The sequence below is a fragment of the Cololabis saira genome, chromosome 19, assembly GCF_033807715.1.
Source record: "Cololabis saira isolate AMF1-May2022 chromosome 19, fColSai1.1, whole genome shotgun sequence".
In the NCBI taxonomy this organism is placed as follows: Eukaryota; Metazoa; Chordata; class Actinopteri; order Beloniformes; family Belonidae; genus Cololabis; species Cololabis saira.
The window spans coordinates 38009195-38031194 of NC_084605.1; the positions used below are offsets into that span (position 1 = coordinate 38009195).

Consider the following 22000-nt stretch of genomic DNA (forward strand, 5'->3'; position numbering starts at 1 on the left):
AAATGCTCTGCATGGACGCAAGCAACGCACAAGGCTCGTTCTGGCCATCAGTTTCCTTTCAGTTAATTCTGCTGGCTCTGATTATCAGACTTTTGACAGTTTAGGGGTGGGAAGCCATCAGTGCGTGGACCAGCTCATGTTTGGTCATGTTAAGTGTAACCTCACCCCGTGGACAGCCACTATGACTTTCATTGACTGATTAATTCAATTCAATTCAATTCAATTTTATTTATATAGCGTCTAATACAACAAAAGTTGTCTCCAGACGCTTTCCAGAGACCCAGAACATGAACATGTCATGGTTTGGTTGGTTAAGGACCCAAGTGCAGGAGACAGAGGAGGCTGGAGGCAGGAGTTCTCAAAAACAAAGGTTTTAATCCAAAAAAGGCAAAAGCAAAGCGCTGCAGAGCAGGAATAATCAAAAAACAGGAACAGGAAAAGCAACGGGGAGACATGGAGGAGAGAACAGTACGGACCGACAGAGCACAAAGGAATGACAAGACAAGATATACTGAGGGGATAACGGAGACATGACGAGACACAGGTGCAGACACAATCAGGGCAGATGGGACACAGGCGGGGCAAGACAGAAACTGAAGGCAAACTGGAGGCTGGGGGAATGTCAACCTTGACAGAACCCCCCCCTCAAGGGACAGATCCCAGATGTCCCATTCGGCCTACCACCCAGGGCGGGCGGAGGGGGCCTGGAGGATGGGCCCAGGCCAACACACGGCCAACGTTCCGGGGGCCATCCTGGGGACTGTGCAGACCTGCGAGACAGCTCCGGGGGTCGCCCACGAAGCCGGGCAGACCGGCGAGAACGCTCGGGGGGACGTCCACGAGGCCGACCAGACCGGCGAGACGCTCCGGGGGCCGCCCACGAGGCCTAGGCCTGGGTCTTGACGTGGGTCTCGGCGTGGGGCTTGGCGCGGGTCTCGGCGTGGGGCTTGGCGGTCTTGGCGTGGGGCTCAGCGTGGGCTTGGCGGTCTTGGCGTGGGGCTCGGCGTGGGTCTTGGCGTGGGGCTTGGCGGGTCTTGGCGTGGGGCTCGGCGTGAGGTCTTGGCGTGGGGCTTGGCGGTCTTGGCGTGGGGCTTGGCGGGTCTTGGCGTGGGGCTTGGCGGGTCTCGGCGTGGGGCTTGGCGGTCTCGGCGTGGGGCTTGGCGGTCTTGGCGGGGGGCGTGGACAGGGATTCCTGGCGGGACTCGGGAACCTGACGGGACTCGGGAACCTGACGGGACTCGGGAACCTGACGGGGGCTGCGGGGACCGCCTCAGGAACAGAGGGCTGCGGGACCGCCTCAGGAACAGAGGGCTGCGGGACCGCCTCAGGAACAGAGGGCTGCGGGACCGCCTCAGGAACAGAGGGTGCGGGACCGCCTCAGGAACAGAGGGCTGCGGAGGACCGCCTCAGGAACAGAGGGCTGCGGGACCGTCTCAGGAACAGAGGGCTGCGGGACCGCCTCAGGAACAGAGGGCTGCGGGACCGCCTCAGGAACAGAGGGCTAGCGGGACCGCCTCAGGAACAGAGGCTGCGGGACCGCCTCAGGAACAGAGGGCTGCGGGGGCCCGCCTCAGGAACAGAGGGCTGCGGGGCCGCCTCAGGAACAGAGGGCTGCGGGGCCGCCTCAGGAACAGAGGGCTGCGGGGCCGCCTCAGGAACAGAGGGCTGCGGGGCCGCCTCAGGAACAGGACACGGCTCAGGAACGGAACACGGCTCAGGAACGGGACATGGCTCAGGAACGGGACATGGCTCAGGAACGGGACATGGCTCAGGAACGGGACATGTGCTGCGGGGGGGTGCCCGGGGTCCGAGGCGCTGGCTGCGGGGGGGAGCCCGGGGTCCGAGGGCGCCGGCTGCGGGGGGGTACCCGGGTCCTGGGCGCCGGCTGCGGGGGGGTACCCGGGTCCTGGGCGCCCGCTGCGGGGGGTACCCGGGTCCGTGGCGCTGGGTCCCCCCCTCGAGGGGCGCTGGCCCCCCCTCGAGGGGCGCCGGCCCCCCCCTCAAGGGACAGATCCCAGATGTCCCCAGAGTCCACATCCAGGGCGGGCTGGGGGGGGGACACGGGTCCTCGGAGCTGGCTGGGGGGGGGGGACACGAGTCCTCGGGAGCCGGCTGGGGGGGGACACGAGTCCTCGGAGCCGGCTGGGGGGGACACGAGTCCTCGGAGCCGGCTGGGGGGGGACACGAGTCCTCGGAGCCGGCTGAGGGGGGGTCCGAAACCATCACCGGAGGAGGGGCTGGTGCGTCCGGGACCACCACAGGAACGTGGGGAGGTGCATCCGAGACCACCACAGGAATTGGGACAGGTGCAGGAGCTGGAGCCGGAACAGGCTGGGGCTGGCGCTGGCGCTGACGCCGTCGCCGTTGCATCTGCAGGCTCCTGGGCCCACCCAGAGCCAGGCGTGTTCCCCAAAAGGGGTCCCAACACTCACGCACGTTTTTAGCCGCTTCACGGCAGAGGAAGTCCAACATGGTGAGGTACTCTCCCGCTGGGTCCACCTGGTCGGTCCGTTCTGTCATGGTTTGGTTTTTCTTAGGACCCAAGTGCAGGAGACAGAGGGAGGCTGGAGTCAGGAGTTCTCAAAAACAAAAAGGATTTAATCCATAAAAAGGCAAAAATAAGGCGCTGCAGAGCAGGATCAAAAAAACACAAAAACCAGGATCAAGACAAAAACTACAAGGAGACATGGAGGAGAGAACAGTACGGACCGCCAGAGCACAAAAGGAATGACAAGACAAGATATACTGAGGGGATAACGAGACATGACGAGACACAGGTGCAGACACAATCAGGGCAGATGGGACACAGGCGGGGCAAGACAGAAACTGAAGGCAAACTGGAGTGCTGGGGGAATGTCAACCTTGACAGAACATAAACCCCCGAGCAATTATTACATAAACAATGGCAGGTAAAAACTCCCCTAGTGGGAGAAAAGCCTTAAGCCAAACAGTGGCAAGAAAAACTCCCCTTTAGGAGGAAGAAACCTTGAGCAGGACCAGGCTCATAAGGGGGGGACCCTCCTGCCGAGGGCCAGACTGGGGTTCGCGGACATCAACAGCACAGATGCAGGTGGGAAAGCAGCAGCGGGGATGACCGGGGGGTGGGGACCGCAGGTAGGTGGAAGCAGCAACGGGATGACCGGGGGTGGGGACCACAGGCCAGCACGCAGCTCCCGAAGCTCCGGCCCAATCATCAAGCCCCAGGTTAGGTTCAGGGTCGGGGAAAGGTTGAAAAGGGGCAGGGCCAGGGAGAGGAGTCTTGACGGACAAATCTCTCCCCCGCCTGACCGGGCCGTTACCCTGCCCCTCTCACTCCCACGCTGCAGGTTCCGGTGTGTTGTGCATTCAGAGATGCTCTTCGCCACCGGCAGAGGATGCTGCACCATGTACAAAAGAGAAAAAATAGAAAAAAGGGGGGGGGCAGCACAAGAAACTACAGGAGCGATGGACAAAAACGATAGCTATGAGATATTTATAATAAATAAAAATGGGTAATGGAGGAAGAGAGGAAGGGAAGAGGAGAGGAGAAGAAGGATGAGAGGCACCGCCCAGTGGATCATGTTGGTGCCCCCCTGCAGCATATGCCTATAGCAGCATGTCTACCGCGAAGCTATATTTGAGACTAACTATTATAGTTTTGTTCTATAGCTGCAACAATGACTACTAATAATAATAATAATAATAAATTGTATTTATAGAGCGCATTTTCACCTGAAGAACAAGTCTCAAAGCGCTTACAATAAAGATTCGAAAAAAAGAAAAAAATAGAAAATAAAAAAAATAAATAAATAAATAAAATAAAATAAAAAAGCTAAATTAGCAAAAAAAGCACAAGTTAAAAACAACGGCGGAGAAGCGGCGAACAGACAACGCCAGCGTCCTCTCACACCCTCTTTACCCAGAGAAGACCCCGGACTACTGACTCTAACACACTAGAGTTTACACTAACTAGAGATTTACCAACACCAGCTAGAGGTTTACTAAACACTAACTATAGGCTTTACTAAACAGAAAGGTTTTAAGTTTAGTTTTAAAGGTGGAGGTGGTGTCAGCCTCCTTAACCCAGATTGGAAGTTGGTTCCATAGTAATGGTGCCTGATAGCAGAACGCCCGCCCTCCAAATCTACATTTAGATACTCTAGGAACTACGAGTAAACCTGCACTCTGAGAGTGGAGAGCTCTGCCAGGAACATAAGGCACTATCAGGTCTTGCAAATAATGCGGAGCTAAGCTGTTTTGGGCTTTATATGCAAGTAATAACATTTTAAATTGAATTCTGAATTTTACGGGTAGCCAATGGAGCAACGCTAACACTGGAGAGACGTGGTCTCTCCTGCTGATTCCTCTCAGCACTCGCGCTGCTGCATTTTGGATCAGCTGGGTCATCATTACAAGATGTCCAACCAGGTGACACCATTTGAAGAAAAAGTGGCGGGAGCAGCAAATTGTGAGCTTGTCATTACATCCACATATTGCCATCCCTAAACTGTCATAATTCAGACTGATTCAAGCACAGAAATAAACTTCATGAGCAGAATTAGTCGAGAGGATGCAAATGCCACAAATGCCATGTCACTCCCAAAGGACAACCGCAGCCCCTGCTCTGCACAGTGGCCAGGGGCCGGATTCGCCAATATGTTCTTAAGAACGATCTTAAGAAATGTCTTAAGATCTAAAATTAAGAAGTTCATAAGAAAGTTCTTAAGTGCAATTCCTCAATATTTTCTTAAGAACCGTCTTAAGAACTGTCATTTCTTACGAATTTCTTATTTTTCCTACTTAAGAACTTCTTAAAATATGTCATTGCATTGCACGCGCCAACAAACAACATTCATACAGGTAGTTTGGTCTTAAAGGAGCATGAGGCTCCTTTTAAAAAATTAGACTCTCTAGCGCCACCCTTCACCACGACGGCCGTCAGGGGTACTGCAGCCAACAGTGAAGCCGGTACGGGAGAACGGGGAGAACGCACATGCAGCGTCATGTGATGTCACATCCGCAGCCCAGCGCGGGAAATTCGGGACCGAATTGCAGCACATTTTGCAGCACACAGCCTGTTCAAGGCAACGGAGAGATACACTAGAGGGCTCATTCTTTTTGGTTTGGAACGCTTCATCTGACATTATTACTAGAAAACTTAAAACGTATACTAATTTTTTTCATAAATCCTGCCTCATGCTCCTTTAACCGTCAGTCACTCACTAAACATGGAGAAGGAGAAAAAGAGATGCAGGAACCTTTCAAGGTTATAGTGGATGAGATTAATGTGCGGAAAAAAATACTATTGGGGACAATTAATAATAATTAACTACCACGCTAACTAACATGCTAACAAACAGTTAACAGGCTCTTTGTGTAATTAATTACAAATTATATCCTCAAACTATGACCTACTAGTCTAAACTTGTCTAAAATGTGTTGAAAAAGGTGATATTAGAGTCTTACCTTTTCACAGAAGACATTTTAAGACAGGTCAAGGTTGTCTTAAAGTTAAGAAAAAAGTCAAGAACAAATTTGAGAACTTTTTTTTCAAGAATACCATTTATTCTTAAGTTTTTTCTTAAGAAGAAACTTAAGAAGAAAGTTGAGAAAATACTAAGAACTTTTTTGGAGAATATGACTTATTCTCTTTTTTCTTCTTAAGACTGAACTTAGGAAAAAAAATGACACCTAAGAAGATTTTTTCTCTTAAGAATGTTTTGTGAATCCGGCCCTAGGTCTCTAACACCAAGCAGGACGTCTCCCACACATACACATGCTGCTTAATTCTGCAGCTGGAAGAGATGAATTTGTCCTTGAGAATAAACCTATTCATGAGGACGTTTCATTCCACTCCTGACATTTGACATAAATGTGACGCCCCAGATTCCCGCTTCACCGTAGAAGAGGGCATCTATAGCCTACAGACGGGTCAGTGAATCAATTTTAAAATATTCCTGTTCATTTATAAAGCTTTTAAATGATGGGACGTCAAAGAATATATAAGATCTCATATTGGTCCTTGTTTTTGGTGTCTTAGATCCTCCAGGGCATGTTTGCTTCCTGTCCCCAAAGTTAAAACTCTCCACGTAGAAGATGTTTCACATTTTTATACACTTCACAAAGCATGTGGAATAAACTCCCAGAGAAGTGCAGGTCTGCTGACTGTTTTGCTTCTTTTAGATCAAATTTGAAGCCTTTCATGTGTACCACCACATCAGAACGTTTGACTGATAAATAACTTTCATTGGGCTGCACTTTTTACTATATTTTTCCTTAACTTTATTTTTAATTTATATCAATATATGTACTGCTGATATTGGCTTCACTTACTTTACTTGCATGCCCTGTGTTTCCTCAATTGTCTCATTTGACATTCTCTACACAGGGCATCCTGTGAAGCAGCAGTGATGCACAAAAACAATCACATGTGACATCTTTCTTTTGGGAATAAATCATGTTTGTTTAGGTATTTCCAGACTTAAGATGAAGTGAATAAATTGCACCTGGGAAAAAAGAGTCAACGTCAGGTGATGTTGATCTTGCGTTGGTTTTACAGTAAAAAAAATGGTATAGGATCCCATATTTAACCACAGTTACTACGAGACGTAGCGCGGGATGCCTGTGGGAGAGTGTGAAGAGGTGTTGTGACAGCTACTGTAGCTCTAGGTCTGAAGACGCAGTGTTAAAACTTCAGATAGCCGACTGGCCGGAGCAGCGGCTAGCCAGAGGCCTGAGGTGAAACTGGTGCACAGAGACTCTTCCGTTGATCAAATCACGCAGACGGCCATGATGAACGTCCGGTCATACAACAACGTCCAGATTGGCCGGTTGTAATTGATCTGTTGGAAGCAAAGCTTTGAAAAAATGAAAATAATTAATAATAATGAAAACTTTCCTATAATATCATTGATGTGAAAGCCTATATTGACTTGACATAGTTTGTAGAAAAATGATTAACTTGCAAATTAATCGCATGAAAAGCCTGCTGATCAATCAATCTCACCCCGGACACTCACTCTTTGAACTGTTGCCATCAGGCAGACGTTTCAGGACTGAAATCACGCACAAAGAGACTCAAGAACAGTTTCTATGCCAGAGCATAATACTCAATACTGCTAAATACTCAAACTGACTTTCTCCATGTGCAATACCGTATTGGCCTGAATATAAGACGGGGTTTTTTGCATTGGAATAAGACTTAAAAAGTGGGGGTCGTCTTACATTCGGGGTCTAGACGTTATACCCATTTACACCACTAGATGGCGCCAGATATCTTTAAAGCGAATGCTGAACTAAACTCCCCAGGCCAAAGCGAACCCCTGTCACGAAGAAGAAAAATAAAAAATAGTATAAGAAAGAAAAGAGAAGAAAATAAGAGAAGAAATAACAGAAAGTGGAGAAACGTAGTTTCTCCAATCTGGAGAAAAGTGGGTGGAAGTTCGGCAGGTGAACCGGCAGCTGAGGAGAAGTTATGATGCAAACTTCAGGATGAGGATTTGAATGAGGCAAAATAACATGCTTTTTCTTTCAAATATATTGATAAATATAATCATTTGTTTCAGATGTACTGTCATTATTTTCTGTATAAAAATTTAATTTGGTGTTAAAAAAAAGTATTTTTTCAAATTTGAGTCTTGAAAAAGAGGGGGTCGTCTTATAATCAGGGTCGTCTTATATTCGGGACAATACGGTACTTACCGAACCGTGCAATACCTGCCATAGAATCCTGCAATACCTGCCATAGAATCGTGCAATACCTTCCATAGAATCGTGCAATACCTGCCATAGAATCGTGCAATACCTGCCATAGAATCGTGCAATACCAGCCATAGAATCGTGCAATACCTGCCATAGAATCCTGCAATACCTGCCATAGAATCGTGCAATACCAGCCATAGAATCGTGCAATACCTTCCATAGAATCGTGCAATACCTTCCATAGAATTGTGCAATACCTGCCATAGAATCGTGCAATACCTGCAATAGAATCCAGCAATACCTGCCATAGAACCGTGCAATACCTGCCATAGAATCGTGCAATACCTGCAATAGAATCCAGCAATACCTGCCATAGAATCGTGCAATACCTGCCATAGAATCGTGCAATACCTGCCATAGAATCCTGCAATACCTGCCATAGAATCCTGCAATACCTGCCATAGAATCCTGCAATACCTGCCATAGAATCGTGCAATACCTGCCATAGAATCGTGCAATACCTGCCATAGAATCCTGCAATACCTGCCATAGAATCCTGCAATACCTGCCATAGAATCGTGCAATACCTGCCATAGAATCGTGCAATACCTGCCATAGAATCGTGCAATACCTTCCATAGAATCGTGCAATACCTGCCATAGAATCGTGCAATACCTGCCATAGAATCGTGCAATACCTGACATAGAATTCTGCAATACCTGCCATAGAATCGTGCAATACCTGCCAAATGTGAATACTGTATGTTGTCTTCCTGTTTGTGTCCTTTTAGAGATTATTTATTTTTATAGTTGTTGTTTTAATATTTTTTTTTTTAAACCATGCACCTTAAAGAAGATCGCATCCAATTTCGTTGTACCTGTACAAATGACAATAAAGACATTCTATTCTATTCAAAGCTCTGCTGTGTTTTCACATTGCTGTTTAGTGTTGGTTTGGGTGGGTTGGAACCTGTTACCTGGGTTCAGATACTGCCCACAAAGGGTTGAGGCACATTCAGTGAACTCAAGATATATTTTCTTTCTCTTCTGTCAGGAGACACTGAGCGACTGGAGACAGTCTGGTTGTCTGGCATCTGCCAGAACGAGAAGAACGAAGTGATGAGCAGCAAGTTGGACATCGACAACATGGCGGGCGTCTTCTACATGCTGCTGGTGGCCATGGGTCTCAGCCTGCTGGTCTTCGCCTGGGAGCACCTGCTGTACTGGAAACTGAGACACTCCCTCCACAAGTCGGACAAAGTTGACTTCCTGTTGGCCATCAGTAGGGTGAGATTTCTCATTTATATCGAGTGCAGACGTTTGTTTGTAAAACAGCTTTGCTTTTTAATTAATGCTGGGTTGGTTTGATAGAAATGATGTGAGAAACTGCTGAATTACCATTTATATTGACCTTTATGTTATGAACCTGATCGGCCTGCTGAAACTGTATTAGTTATGTAACAGCCAGTTTTAGAGTGTGAGAGACTGGTCGATAACGCTGACTTTAATTTAATATGTTGTTTTCCATGGCGAGGCTTTTATTTGATAAGAAATAAATGCAGATGAATGAGTACTTGCATCTGAGTCCAGATTAAAACAGATAAATCAATCTTAAGTAATTGTATCATTTAACTTTGCAGCATTTAACTCATATCAATTTGTCATTAGTATAAATGACAAAATAGTTTGATGATGCTGTTGTTTGGGAATGTAGTAAAGTATAAAGGTCTGGCTGGAGTCACAGCCGGGGAACTCCATGAACTCCAGCCTCCTCTACTGTGTAATTATACAGTTGTGCCTGGCTCTGGATTTGACCAGATTACAGGTAAATGACTATCTGATCATTAATCCTCATGGGGGGCCCCCAGGACCAAATTAAATGTTACTCTCTCAGAAGAGAAGTCATGGGATTTGACTATTTGTTTGTCCGTGCAGTCGGAGGCAATTTGTTATGAAATGAGCTTTAGGAATGTGTGTCATGTGCGTTTATTAGGGCATCCTCTCAGCCTAAATCATTTTTCTTTGAGTCCCAGGAGAATGCTTAATGAATCAGTGTCTGAGATTTGCTTTAGTGACAAAACTGGGTAATAAAAAAATAAAAAAATGTGATTTTGGTTTTCTGCCGGTGGAGTTGAGACGTGGGTCGTCACTTTCTGATGCACACATTGCTTAAAGCAGCATAAAAGAGTTTTTTCCATGATATAATATCAGTTTTGAATTCATTTAAAGCAGGGGTCACCAATCCTGGTCCTCAAGGGCCGGTGTCCTGCATGCTTTAGAGTTTTCTCTGCTTTAACACACCTGATTCTAATTAATCAGCGTCATCAGCTTGTCATTGAGGTCTGCACAATTCTCTTAACGACACAGTCACTTTTATCACAGTGCAATGAAGCAGCGAAACATGTAAAACCTGCAGGACACCGGCCCTCGAGGACCACGATTGGTGACCCCTGATTTAAAGGAATATTTGATTACTTTTGGGAAGAGCCATCTAGTCTCTTATAGTCTCTCATCACTACTGTTGGCAAAAACCACCTAAAGTGACTCTGGACTTGTGTGTTTTATTTACCTTTACTCCACTTCTCTTTCTCAGGATCATAACATATTGTCTTTTTTCATCTTTCAGGGCATTTACAGTTGTTTCAAAGGAGTAGAGGAGCCTGGGCGTATGTCTGGTCTGGCCAAACCTGACCTGACCGCCAACTACGCTCAAGCAAATATGCTTAAGATGCTCCGCACGGCCAAGGACCTCGTCTCCACCGCCAACGTGGAGAGCTCCCTGGACAACGCCACCAAGACCATCGAGCAGCTGAGTCGTCACGGTGGGACCTTGCCTGTTCGTATCCCCCAAGTGGCCACGGAGGCCGTGCCAGGAGGCTTCGCCTACATCACAGAGAATCACTGCGCTCTCCCACAGCGCTCATTCACCCCACCTCTACCTGGGGTTGCGTCCCTTAAACACCAGAGGGGCGTAACCAGGCCGACGCCGCTGCGCTACACACTTCCAACCCGCTCGTCATCGTGTCTGTATGACAGACCTCTTCCTGTGTCCAGCCTGAGCAGTCCCCACCTGGCCGTGGGAGAGCCGCTCCTCCATCAGCATTCGCTCCCCTACCAGACTGCTGGAAGAGTCTATGTTGACGCTCATTCTCATTCACCGTTCATCCCCTACGCTGAGCTGCAGCTACCTGACATATACCAGTCTCATCTGGCCTCTTCCCCTCAAAACCATCAAGTCCAAGGGGGTTTCGCTCAGCGGAAAAGGAGGTCTAAGAGCTTTCAGTGTGATGACATGGATATAGAGAGGAGAAAATACGGGGAGCAGATAAAGAGAGACAAAAGTCCTATCAGTCTGACTGAGCTCAAAGTCAACCACCTGCAAGACAGCGATATCTCCGCTCCGAGTGTTGACAACATTTGCTCAGCGGAGAGGATGTGTCCTCGGTTGGATAACTACAGTTCTTGGCCCCCGGAGGACCTGGTCCTGAGAGGGAGGCGCCGGCACCGCCGTCCCTCTTTTCTCAAAGCAACTTGGGGTAGTGAGCAAATTCATCCGCTGGAGGAATCCCAGTCCTCTCTGTCCAGCCAGTCGCCTTCCACTCTGCCGGACTTGTTTCCATGCGTCGTCACTCCAACCGCGTCTGCCAAGGCTTACAACCCCGCCCATCTTCGAACCAACCTGTGCCTCCCCAGGAACCAGGCTTACCTCCACATCCGGGAGGACCAGAGGAAGCCCGTGGGGCGTAAGGGCCAGAGGCTGCGCTACTCCCAGTCCACCCACCTCCCCACCTACGGAGAAGCGGTGCGACACGGCACCGGGTTTGGGCGGGGGATGGTGCGCAGAGCCACCAGTTTACTCAGCCGGCAGTACGCACACTATCTGAACTCGTACCCTGGACTCCCCCTCTACCACGGCCCCCTGGACCTGCAGCAGCACGGCCCGGCCTCCAGCCCGGTGTGCACGCTGCTGGCCTGCAGCGGGGGGCCGTGTGGAGGCCAGCGGGCCGTCCTGTACCAGGACAGTGTGTACGGGGCTTACGGAGTCTACCCGGGCTCCCAGACTGGATCGGAGGCTCAGGCAGGACAAGGAGCGGGGGGGCCGCCCGTGGGGAGCCCCTGTGTGCTCCGGCCCTGGCGACGGGTGTCCAGTCTGGAATCTGAAGTCTAATTGGAAACCCCTAATGATCTCACACAATTGAACCTGCGGAGAAACAGAAGAGAAAACTCAAAAATAACCACTGTGGAAAGAATCTTTAGGGGCCAATTAATTTTCAAGGGGTTGAGTTATGATTTAAAATAACTGTTGGTTTTTATTGTGACTGTGTGGTAAGGAACAAAAATTTGGTTCTTCAAATTTTATTGACGCTATGGACCACTACACTAAGAGATGAGTGCACCGTCTCCAACTTATCCTTGAGAAAGCTGCGTGAAGCGGGATTTGGGTGGTTTAATTCACTTGCTGCTTTCCCATAAACAATGTTTGTGTTTTTGCAGTTAAATGTGCACTAAGATTTAAATCAGTCCATGGTATCAGCGCATGGTTAAATTATAACCAGAGTTGTCATGCTTTGTGCGTGTTGTGTATCTTCTGTTGTAGATGGTTGACATTCAGTCTTAGGTGTCGTCTAGTAGATGAACTGTTTACAGATGGGGGAATAAATAATAGAGAGATAAGGCGTTGTTTTTAAATACAGCCGACAGGAACATGCAGCTTTGGCAGCTGGATACAGTATCTGAGGACAACAGCGGTGCGTACGTGAAGAGTTTAACTCCAACTACAGCATTCAATATTAAAACGGTTTTATTCCAGAGACAGAAGAGCAACAGTTTTTTTTCGTTTTTTTTAATGAAATAATCATTTTGAAACGTCTGTTATTAAATTTCAGGCAACTTCTTTAGATATTTATAATGCTTTGGAGCTAAATCCTTCACATGTTCATTTAGCTGTGAGTCAGAGGAAGCAGCAACTTTACGAAAGCAGTCCATACGAACACTATCTGCAAAGTGATTGCAAGATTGGGACAACATTGACCAGCACTAGATGTCTTAAACCAGTGGTCCTCACTCCTGGTCCTCGAGAGCCGCTGTCCTGCATGTTTTTGATGTTTCCCTGCATCAACACACCTGATTCTCATTAGTGGTCATCACCAGTGACTACGTTTGCATGCAGTCAAAATTGGGGTTATTGCTAATATTCCGGTTACTGAAACATTGGGAATATTCCGTTTCCATGGTGATTAATCATTCAGGATATCTGGATCAAACCAGCGACGCACGGAGAACGTGATGACGCAATTCCCGTTATTTCTGCTTCTTCTTCCTGTATCCAAATTCAAAACAAATGCTGCTTCAACTTTTCTCTCACCTTCTTGTAAATCTTCTATCCCGGTATTTTCTACCGTCTACAAATGCAGAAATGTTCATATCCTTCATTACATTTATGAAGTGATTAGTCTCCTCCTGGTCTTGGTTTCTCCGTGTTTATAAGAACTTCCTGGACTCAAAAGACCAGGATTCCTTGTGAACAGAGCATGTGCAGAAAACAGATTCCTGTTCCGTTTGATGGGGATATTCTGTTTGGTGTTTACATGACCAAATATTCAGGTTTTAAAAGGAGTAACCATGGGGTTTTTAAAAACCTGAATATGAGCAGATTCGTGTTATTCATAGGGGTTATTGGTGTTTACATGGCCGTGCAAATTCGGGTTATTGCCAATATTCGGGTTTTAAAAGGGTTATTGATGCATGGAAACACAGTCAATCTTTCCTCCAGGTCTGCACAGTTCTGTTGGTGACACAGTCATCCGTATCAGGGTTTACTGGAGCAGGGAAACATCAAAAACATGCAGGACAGCGGCTCTGGAGGACCAGGAGGGAGGACAACTGTCTTAAACCGTGGACTTGATCTTTACTGGGTCTCATCGGAGGCCTCGGGTCAGCACAACAACTTACAGGGCCTCATGTTGAATAAATTCTGTATTCTAATGTTATATCAATATAGACTAACGTGCTATTTGAGGCTGGTTAGAGTCATATTCATGTATTCTACATATAATAGGAATTTATGGTCACTGTTTTTCTAAACACACCTCTGGCACATTTTTTGTTTTTTTGTTTCAAAAACGTATCGGTTTATTGAAACATTTGTAATTATTGTATTATTCCAGTTGGCGGATAAAAATTTTCATCACTTCCCTTTTTCCACTCTTTTATATTCCCTTATCATCCCTCTTTTTCCCCAACTCTGTTTTAATTATGAGATTTAAAAGAGGTAATTGAAAGCTATTCTAGTATCTATATTATGAGGCTCCCTCACCCTGTAATTAATCACTTAGACCAATTAAAGAACCTTTTTGAATGAAAACATGTGTGATTTTTCTTTTGTGTAGTTTTAAATGCATACCTTTGTAATAGGTAGATAAAACTATGTCATTTTGGCGCTTAAGCACCAGACAGGTTTGATTAAAGTTAACTCTCTGTTAGTGTGGTTAATTTGAACAGGTATATAAAGTGTAAAACAATCTTTGAAACAAAAACAACAACAAAAAGAACAACAGATAGCTTTGAAAGTTGCATTCATGAGCATGTTAATGTGATGCCAAGGGGAAAAGACATAAGCAATGGTCTTAGAGAAACAATTGTTATTGCACATTAAAGGAGCATGAGGCTCCTTTTAAGAAATGACACTCTCTAGCGCCACCCTTCACCATGACGGCCGTCCGGGGTACTGCAGCCAACAGTGAAGCCGACACGGGAGAACGGGGAGAACACACATGCAGCGTCATGTGACGTCACATCTGCAGCCCAGCGCAGGAAATTCCGGCCCGGAATTGCAGCACATTTTGCAGCAACAGCCTGTTCAAGGCAAAGGAGAGATACACTAGAGGGCTCATTGTTTTGGGTTTGGAACGCTTCATCTGACATTATTACTAGAAAACTTAAAACGTATACAAATTTTTTTCATAAATCCTGCCTCAATCCTGCCTCATGCTCCTTTAATCTGGAAAGTTTATGAAAACCATTTTCAAACTGGAGTTCAGTAGTTTCAAGGGGAGACAGATTATTGACATGTGAAAGGAAACTAATTAGAGTTGTTTGGGCATAATGTGTCTAGTGTCTAGTGAAAATCAAACATTTCAGTGGAATATGATACTTTGGTGCTGATTTGTGGCCACAGGACCCAGGTATCTTCAGTTACTGACTAGAGCATGAACTCCCCTGTGTACAAGAGTACTCTGGAGCAACATGTCAGGTCATCTATCTGTCAGCTAAAGCTCCGCTTGAAATTGTGTCAGATAACAGCATGAAGATCCGACGCACACCGGTGAATCTACGTGACTCAAAGGTTTGTGAATGGCCTGGTTAAAAACCAGAGCTCAGCCCGGTGGAGATGGTGGAGAGGGAGCTGGAGACAGCTGTGCACAAGCAAAACGTCAATGAACTGATGCAATGTTTTAAACAGGAATGGACTGAAATTCCTCAAACTCATGAGGTTACAGTACAGGACTGTCTCAGAAACTTAGAATATTGTGGTAAAGTCCTTTATTTCATGCAAAAATGTCATACATTCTGGATTCATTACAAATCAACTGAAATATTGCAAGCCTTTTATTATTTTAATATTGCTGATTATGGTTTACAGTTTAAGATTAAGATTCCCAGAATATTCTAATTTTTTGAGATAGGATATTTGAGTTTTCTTAAACTGTAAGCCAAAATGACCTCATTCTCCTGTCCTTCTTTCCTCCTGTCCTTCTTTCCTCCTGCTCTCTCCTTCCTTCCTTCCTTCCTTCCTTCCTTCCTTCCTTCCTTCCTCCGGCTCTCTCCTTCCTTCTTCCCTTCCTCTTTTCTCCCTTCCTTCCTTCCTTCCTTCCTTCCTTCCTTCCTTCCTTCCTTCCTTCCTTCCTTCCTTCCTTCCTTCCTTCCTTCCTTCCTTCCTTCCTTCCTTCCTTCCTCTTTTCTTCCTTCCTTCCTTCCTCCGGCTCTCACCTTCCTTCTTCCCTTCCTCTTTTCTCCCTTCCTCCCATCCTTCCTTCCTTCCTTCCTTCCTTCCTTCCTTCCTTCCTTCCTTCCTTCCTTCCTTCCTTCCTTCCTTCCTTCCTTCCTTCCTTCCTTCCTTCCTTCCTTCCTCCGGCTCTCACCTTCCTTCTTCCCTTCCTCTTTTCTCCCTTCCTCCCTTCCTTCCTTCCTTCCTTCCTTCCTTCCTTCCTTCCTTCCTTCCTTCCTTCCTTCCTTCCTTCCTTCCTTCCTTCCTTCCTTCCTTCCTTCCTTCCTTCCTTCCTTCCTTCCTTCCTCCTGTTCTCTCCTTCCTTCTTCCCTTCCTCTTTTCTCCCTTCTTTCCAGAAAATAAAGGACTTTATCACAATATTCTAATTTTCTGAGACAGTCCTGTATATGAGAATTTGATCTGTAAGCTACTGAATCTTGGGGGTCTTTGTTTTGCCACTATAGTTTTGTTTCTGGCCTCGTTTTGTTAAATACATAATAGGAACATGAATAAAAATGCAGAACTGATGTGAAACTGGGGGCTGGGCTGATCAGTGACTGGACCAATCAGAGAGACGTGTTGTCAGATTGGCACCAGACCTCCTTTGCATCCCTCGTAACAGGTACAAATTCAAGCATGGCTGCGCAAATAGCTCTTCACTAGTAGTTTCAAGGGGACTTTTAGGGTGAAAGTTATTCAAAAAGGAAGCTTCAAAGGCAAGAAAAAGCTTGAACTGAATACGAAGAAGCTGATCTGGTTGCTGATCAAAACGACCCGTCTATGATCGTGTCACATGGAGGTCAGTCATCTGTGAAACCTCCTGGTGGAATATCTCTCTGGTGTTTGGGTCACACGTCAGCCCAGCACCGAGGCTCTTCTTTCACCGTCAACTTTTAAAAATTGTGATAAGAGGTTGGTGTTTTTTCTTAAAGCCAAATTAGACAAATTTAGATAAGCGTCTTTAGCTCAAGGTGACCTGTTGCTACGGCAACCACACTCTCTTTCCCTGTGCTCTTGTCATGACGAGATAATACTCCATCCAGGTGATCAGATGAGTAATGTTTCAGAGTCCAAACATTGGGCGCTTTGATTTTTCCATTACTCTTTGCTTTGTAACTAGAGCATTGACCGGGCCGCAATATTGATTTAATTCTTTGCTCTGCTGCTCATATATTAGGGTATATTTTTAGAGTTCAAGGTAGTTTGACTTCTTTTTATTCGTGAGGATCAGAGACGGGGCTCAGTGGGTGTTAAAGATAATATAATTAAGGCATGTTTGTTAGTCATACATCATCCCGGGATTTAAACAGAAAAGGCAGTTTTTGATCTAGTTTTTCATAATAACACACCACCTTATAGATTTGTTAATGGGGTCTGGGATCCATATGAGAACCTGGTGTTTACAACAGATTGGCTCTATATCCAATCCTCACACCAATATGTCCGACATCTTGAAATAAAAACTATAAAGACCTACGGGAATGCAGCTGAAACACACCTAAATAACTTTTAAAGCAGCACTATGTAACTTTTCCAGCTTAATCTAATATTTCATCATCATCATTGTGATGGAACATCAACTTCCAACAGGTTTAATGAACCTCTGTCATGGTCTGAGGGGTCTGTATCGCCTTCACTGGTACTATGTAACTTTGAGGAGCATGGTAGGAACCCTGCCACACTAAAAACTACACATTTTTACGGCTTTGACTGCTTTACGGCATACGTCACTTCCCCCTCCTTCCCCATTCGTAGTGGAGACCAAAGCTGGGCGGGGCGTGGAGATCAGAGCTCAGCAGAAGCTGGTATCATGGCCCAAGCAGCGGAAAAACCCAAGAAAATACAAGTTTTATCGGAGGAGGTGAAAAAAGAAAGCGGGAGAGTAACAAGCTAAATGCCCGGACAAGAATAAACATTGGCCCGGCGTTCACTCGCTGGCGTGAGCTGAAAGACGAGGAGGGACGTTCAATACAATTGAATAGAATTACAGCACTAGAGGAAAGAATGCAAATAAAATGTATACTTTTCTAGTATTTTTCCTGAGAAGTGTAAAATTGTGCAGGGCTGATCTGCAAAATATAAGGAATGGGCATTCACTTATTCACAGGTTATAAAGTATTTTTTTATTTTGTCAGTAAGTATGTTGGACTAGCGTATGAGTTTGTAGTTCAGGCCACATTATCTCACTGAAACAGGACGGGGGGGGCGGGGGTGACTTCACTAATAAAACCAAGTTGAACTTAGTGATTTTCAACATCGTCATATCATATTGTTTAGCCAAAAATAGATACATTACCTCTTCACTATCCATCCTGCAAACGACCGCTGAAAACAGAAAAGTAGTTTTGAAAGTCCGTCCCGTCTTATTTCATTCAGTATCAAAACAAATGCAGCGACGGGGACAGGAGTTTTCCGGCAGTACGCGCTGGTGCTCATGGGAAATGTAGTTCTTTCTGGTAAAGCACTACCGCTTTTGTCCAAAGGAGCCGCCAAACTCAACAAAAGCTGAAAGTTACATTGTGCTGCTGTAAGTAACTGCTGTGGAGTCGAGCAGTCATTTCAACACAATCAGAGACACATCCAGCACTCTGAGCACCAACGCCGGGAACACAACGAAGCAACACGTCAATAACCTTTGGGTTTGAAGGTTAAACTACTTTTCGAGACTTCTCAAATTGACACTTGTTTGGTGTCACGTTCAGTTACCTTTGTGAGTCCTTGTTGAGTCTGTGTTGTAGCCTCCTCCTCCTTGATGCCCTCCGTCGCTCTTTGAGCAGGTGTCGTCTTCGTTAATGTGGCACATCGGCTGTTGTGGCAAGAAATGAGCGGGACGGGAGCCCAGAGTTAGTTTGGGAGGTTTTTGCCGACAGCAGGGCAGGAAACCGTGAGAGCAAGACATCACTTCCTAATAGAAATTAAATGATCCCTCCAATGAAATTGAAACTAATATTTAGATTTTTTTTTTTAAACAACAATTTTATCCTGTTTTAAATTTGATGTCAACTTTATCATTATTTTGTTTTAGCTTTAACCATTAGTTTTATTTTTTATTGCTTTAATTATTACTTTATTTTAACAGCTGTCAGGGTTTGACACTTCCCCCCAGTTTGTGACTTTCAGTTTCTGTCTTGCCCCGCCTGTGTCCCATCTGCCCTGATTGTGTCTGCACCTGTGTCTCGTCATGTCTCGTTATCCCCTCAGTATATCTTGTCTTGTCATTCCTTGGTTCCCTGTCGGTCCGTACTGGTTCTCCCTCCATGTCTCCTCGTCGTTTTTTCCCTGTTCCTGGTTTTTTTGATAATCCTGCTCTGCAGCGCTTTCTTTTTGCCTTTTTGTAATTAAACCCTTTTGTTGTGAACTCCTGGCTCCTGCTCTCCTGCTTTTGGGTCCTCAACAACCATACCATAACAGCTGGCTAATGGACTACAATTGACCTTTTGTTAGCATTCTGATTGGTCCCTGACTGACCAATCAGAAAAATAATTCTTCGTTGCAACATCCGGGTCAGAATGTCCGGTTGGACAAAACAAAACTCTCGTTCACATCATTACACGGTACCTGAAGTGTTCCTTTTTAGTTATATCTAGTTGCTGTTGATTTTCTTTGGTCCAATAATCAGAAATAAAGTGATGTAAAACCTTGTTTCTACATGGAAGTGGACGGGAGAGATGACAGTTTTATCCGACCTAGCAACAGGGGCGGGGCTTGACAAAGGGTCAATTGAAAACATTATTGATAATTCTTGCATATTGACGACAATGAATGTTCTGCTCATGGAAATACATTAGTGGGATCGATAGATGTGTCAAAGTTTATTTAGATTTTTAATGCAAAGCCTGATGCAAATGCTATCAGAACCCTTTAGCCGTAATGATGATCCCCGTCATTTCATCCCCTGAGTTCCTCACATTAATAACAAAACGGCGTAATTAGGATTCACTGGGTTCACTTCCAGCGCCCAGAGCCGGAGAGCCGGGCAGACTGTGGGTTATCTGAGTGTCTGTGTCGAGTGGCTGCGTCGCGGCTGATGAAGGAGCTGTCTCGCCAAGTGATGAAAGATGCGAGTCGTGCATATGAAAACATGAGCGGAGCACCTGGGACACGCTGCAGACGTCACGTACCAACCGCCATCATAACACCGCCGCTCACATACCACAAACAGGTACACACACCCATAATCCTTCCTTAGGCAGGGGGAGCAAATTGAGAAATGAAGAACAATTAGATGCTTTTACCAGCATGAATCTTTAATATTCATGCCAGGAGGATGTGGGAGTCTGTGAGGGCCCCCTTCAAGCTAAAACATTATTCATTTATTCACTTGTGCACCACACAGATGTGTGCCATTTCATAATTTTCCACCGGGGATATTTGACTCTTCGATCTGCTGTGTGCATCTTCTTGCTTTTGAAACTCTTTCTAAATAAGAACGACAAACAGAACACCGTGGCCCAGTTGGTTTGTGAGCATGCCGATGAAGCGCCGGCGGCGACCTTGGCAGGGTCATCGGCCGGAACGTCGGGAGTCACCGGAGGGCAGGAGCCCCGTCTCCTCACGCCTCCTGCCTGACATTAAATTGCTTCATATATCGTGCAACAGCTCCAGATGCTCCGAGTCACCTTGAGACAAAAGAGAAGCCCGCGTGCCCAGATAGGTGAGGGAAGGGAAAGCAAAATATATTTGGGACAACAGAGTAGGAAAAAAAAAAGAAAAGAGGTGGTTTCAGGTTGCAGAGGAGATAACACCTATAAAACAAATACAAACCCTATTTTCCTGTTACAGAAAAGAGCTTTAAGGAAAATTAATAGATCTGACTATTATAAACCAACAAATAATCTCTTTATTAAATATAATACTTTAAAATTCCATGATATAGCAGAGTAAAAAAAAAAAAAAAAAAACTGTTTTATTTGCCTTTAAAGCCCAGCAGAAACTGCTTCCAAACTGCATTCAGGATTTGTTCCAAATAAAAGAAACCGCTCTGACCTGAGGGGGAAACTCATGTTTGAGATGACGACAGTAAGAACTAATATTAAAAAGAGATGGACATCAATTAAGGCTAGAGAAATATGGAATAGTTGTGACAACGACCTAAAAAAATGTGCAGTTCTATCTACAAGTTTAAGGAAATGTTTAAAGAAAATACTGTAAATAAATATAAAACACTATAATTATAAAGTATATTATCAAAAACATTCTAGAATGTGAAACGTCAATCTTATATTTTGTCTTACTTATTTTTGTCTTCTTTATGTATTGTTTGTTTCCACAGAGTAATGCTAATGTCTCATATTTAAGCTGATCATAAGATAAAAAGGGTCCGCGCTATAAGCTACGGCTTCAGCTACACCTTTACGGCTAAAGAAATGTTTATTTTATCTTTTCATCTTGTTTTGTAAAAAAGTGTGTACAAGCCGAAATAAAGATTCATTCATTCATTCATTCATTCATTCATTCATTCATTCATTCATTCATTCATTCATTCATTCATTCACAAACAGCTGCACCTCCAGTCATCAGTCCGTCAAGCTCCTGAAGTTTGCGGACGACACCACCCTCATTGGACTCATCTCTGATGGTGATGAGTCCGCCTACAGGTGGGAGGTGGACCAGCTGGTGACCTGGTGCGGTCAGAACAATCTAGAGCTCAACGCTCTAAAGACAGTGGAGATGATAGTGGACTACCGGAGGAACGCAGCCCCACTGGCCCCCCTCACCCTGTGTGACTCCCCAGCAGACTCTGTGGAGTCTTACCGCTTCCTGGGGACCATCATATCCCAGGACCTCAAGTGGGAGCTGAACATCACCTCCCTTACCAAAAAAGCACAGCAGAGGATGTACTTCCTGCGGCAGCTGAAGAAATTCAACCTGCCAAAGACAATGATGGTGCAGTTTTACACGGCCATCATTGAGTCCATCCTCACCTCCTCCATCACCATCTGGTACGCTGCTGCCACTGTGAAAGACAGGAGCAGGCTGCAGCGTATCATCCGCTCTGCAGAGAAGGTGATTGGCTGCAATCTTCCATCTCTCCAGGACCTGCACGCCTCCAGGACCCTGAAGCGTGCAGGAAAGATTGCAGCAGATCCCTCCCACCCCGGACACAAACTGTTTCAGACTCTTCCCTCTGGCAGGAGGCTGCGGTCCATCAGGACCAAAACCTCACGCCACAAGAACAGTTTTTTCCCGTCTGCAGCCTTCCTCATCAACAAGGCCCCGGTCCCCCCTCCCCCCCCCCCCGACTACCACGGACTGCCCCCCCATCCCCATAACTTTTGCACAGACTCATATCCGGCACTTTACAAACCTCATTGTACATTTCTGTCTATACTTT

At 45.9% G+C, this 22000-nt stretch overlaps 1 protein-coding gene across 1 annotated transcript in view; it reads left to right on the plus strand.

Moving 5' to 3' along the window:
* The window catches only part of LOC133419132 (glutamate receptor ionotropic, NMDA 2C-like), a 150823-nt gene extending 138914 nt beyond the window's left edge, over positions 1 to 11909 (plus strand). The window contains exons 15-18 of the mRNA XM_061708143.1: positions 1773 to 1863; positions 8734 to 8966; positions 10306 to 10809; positions 10936 to 11909. Of these exons, the coding sequence (XP_061564127.1) occupies positions 1773 to 1863; positions 8734 to 8966; positions 10306 to 10809; positions 10936 to 11847 (1740 nt within the window). The 3' untranslated portion in view covers positions 11848 to 11909. The remainder of the gene's footprint in view (positions 1 to 1772; positions 1864 to 8733; positions 8967 to 10305; positions 10810 to 10935) is intronic.
* Positions 11910 to 22000: the final 10091 nt, after the last annotated feature.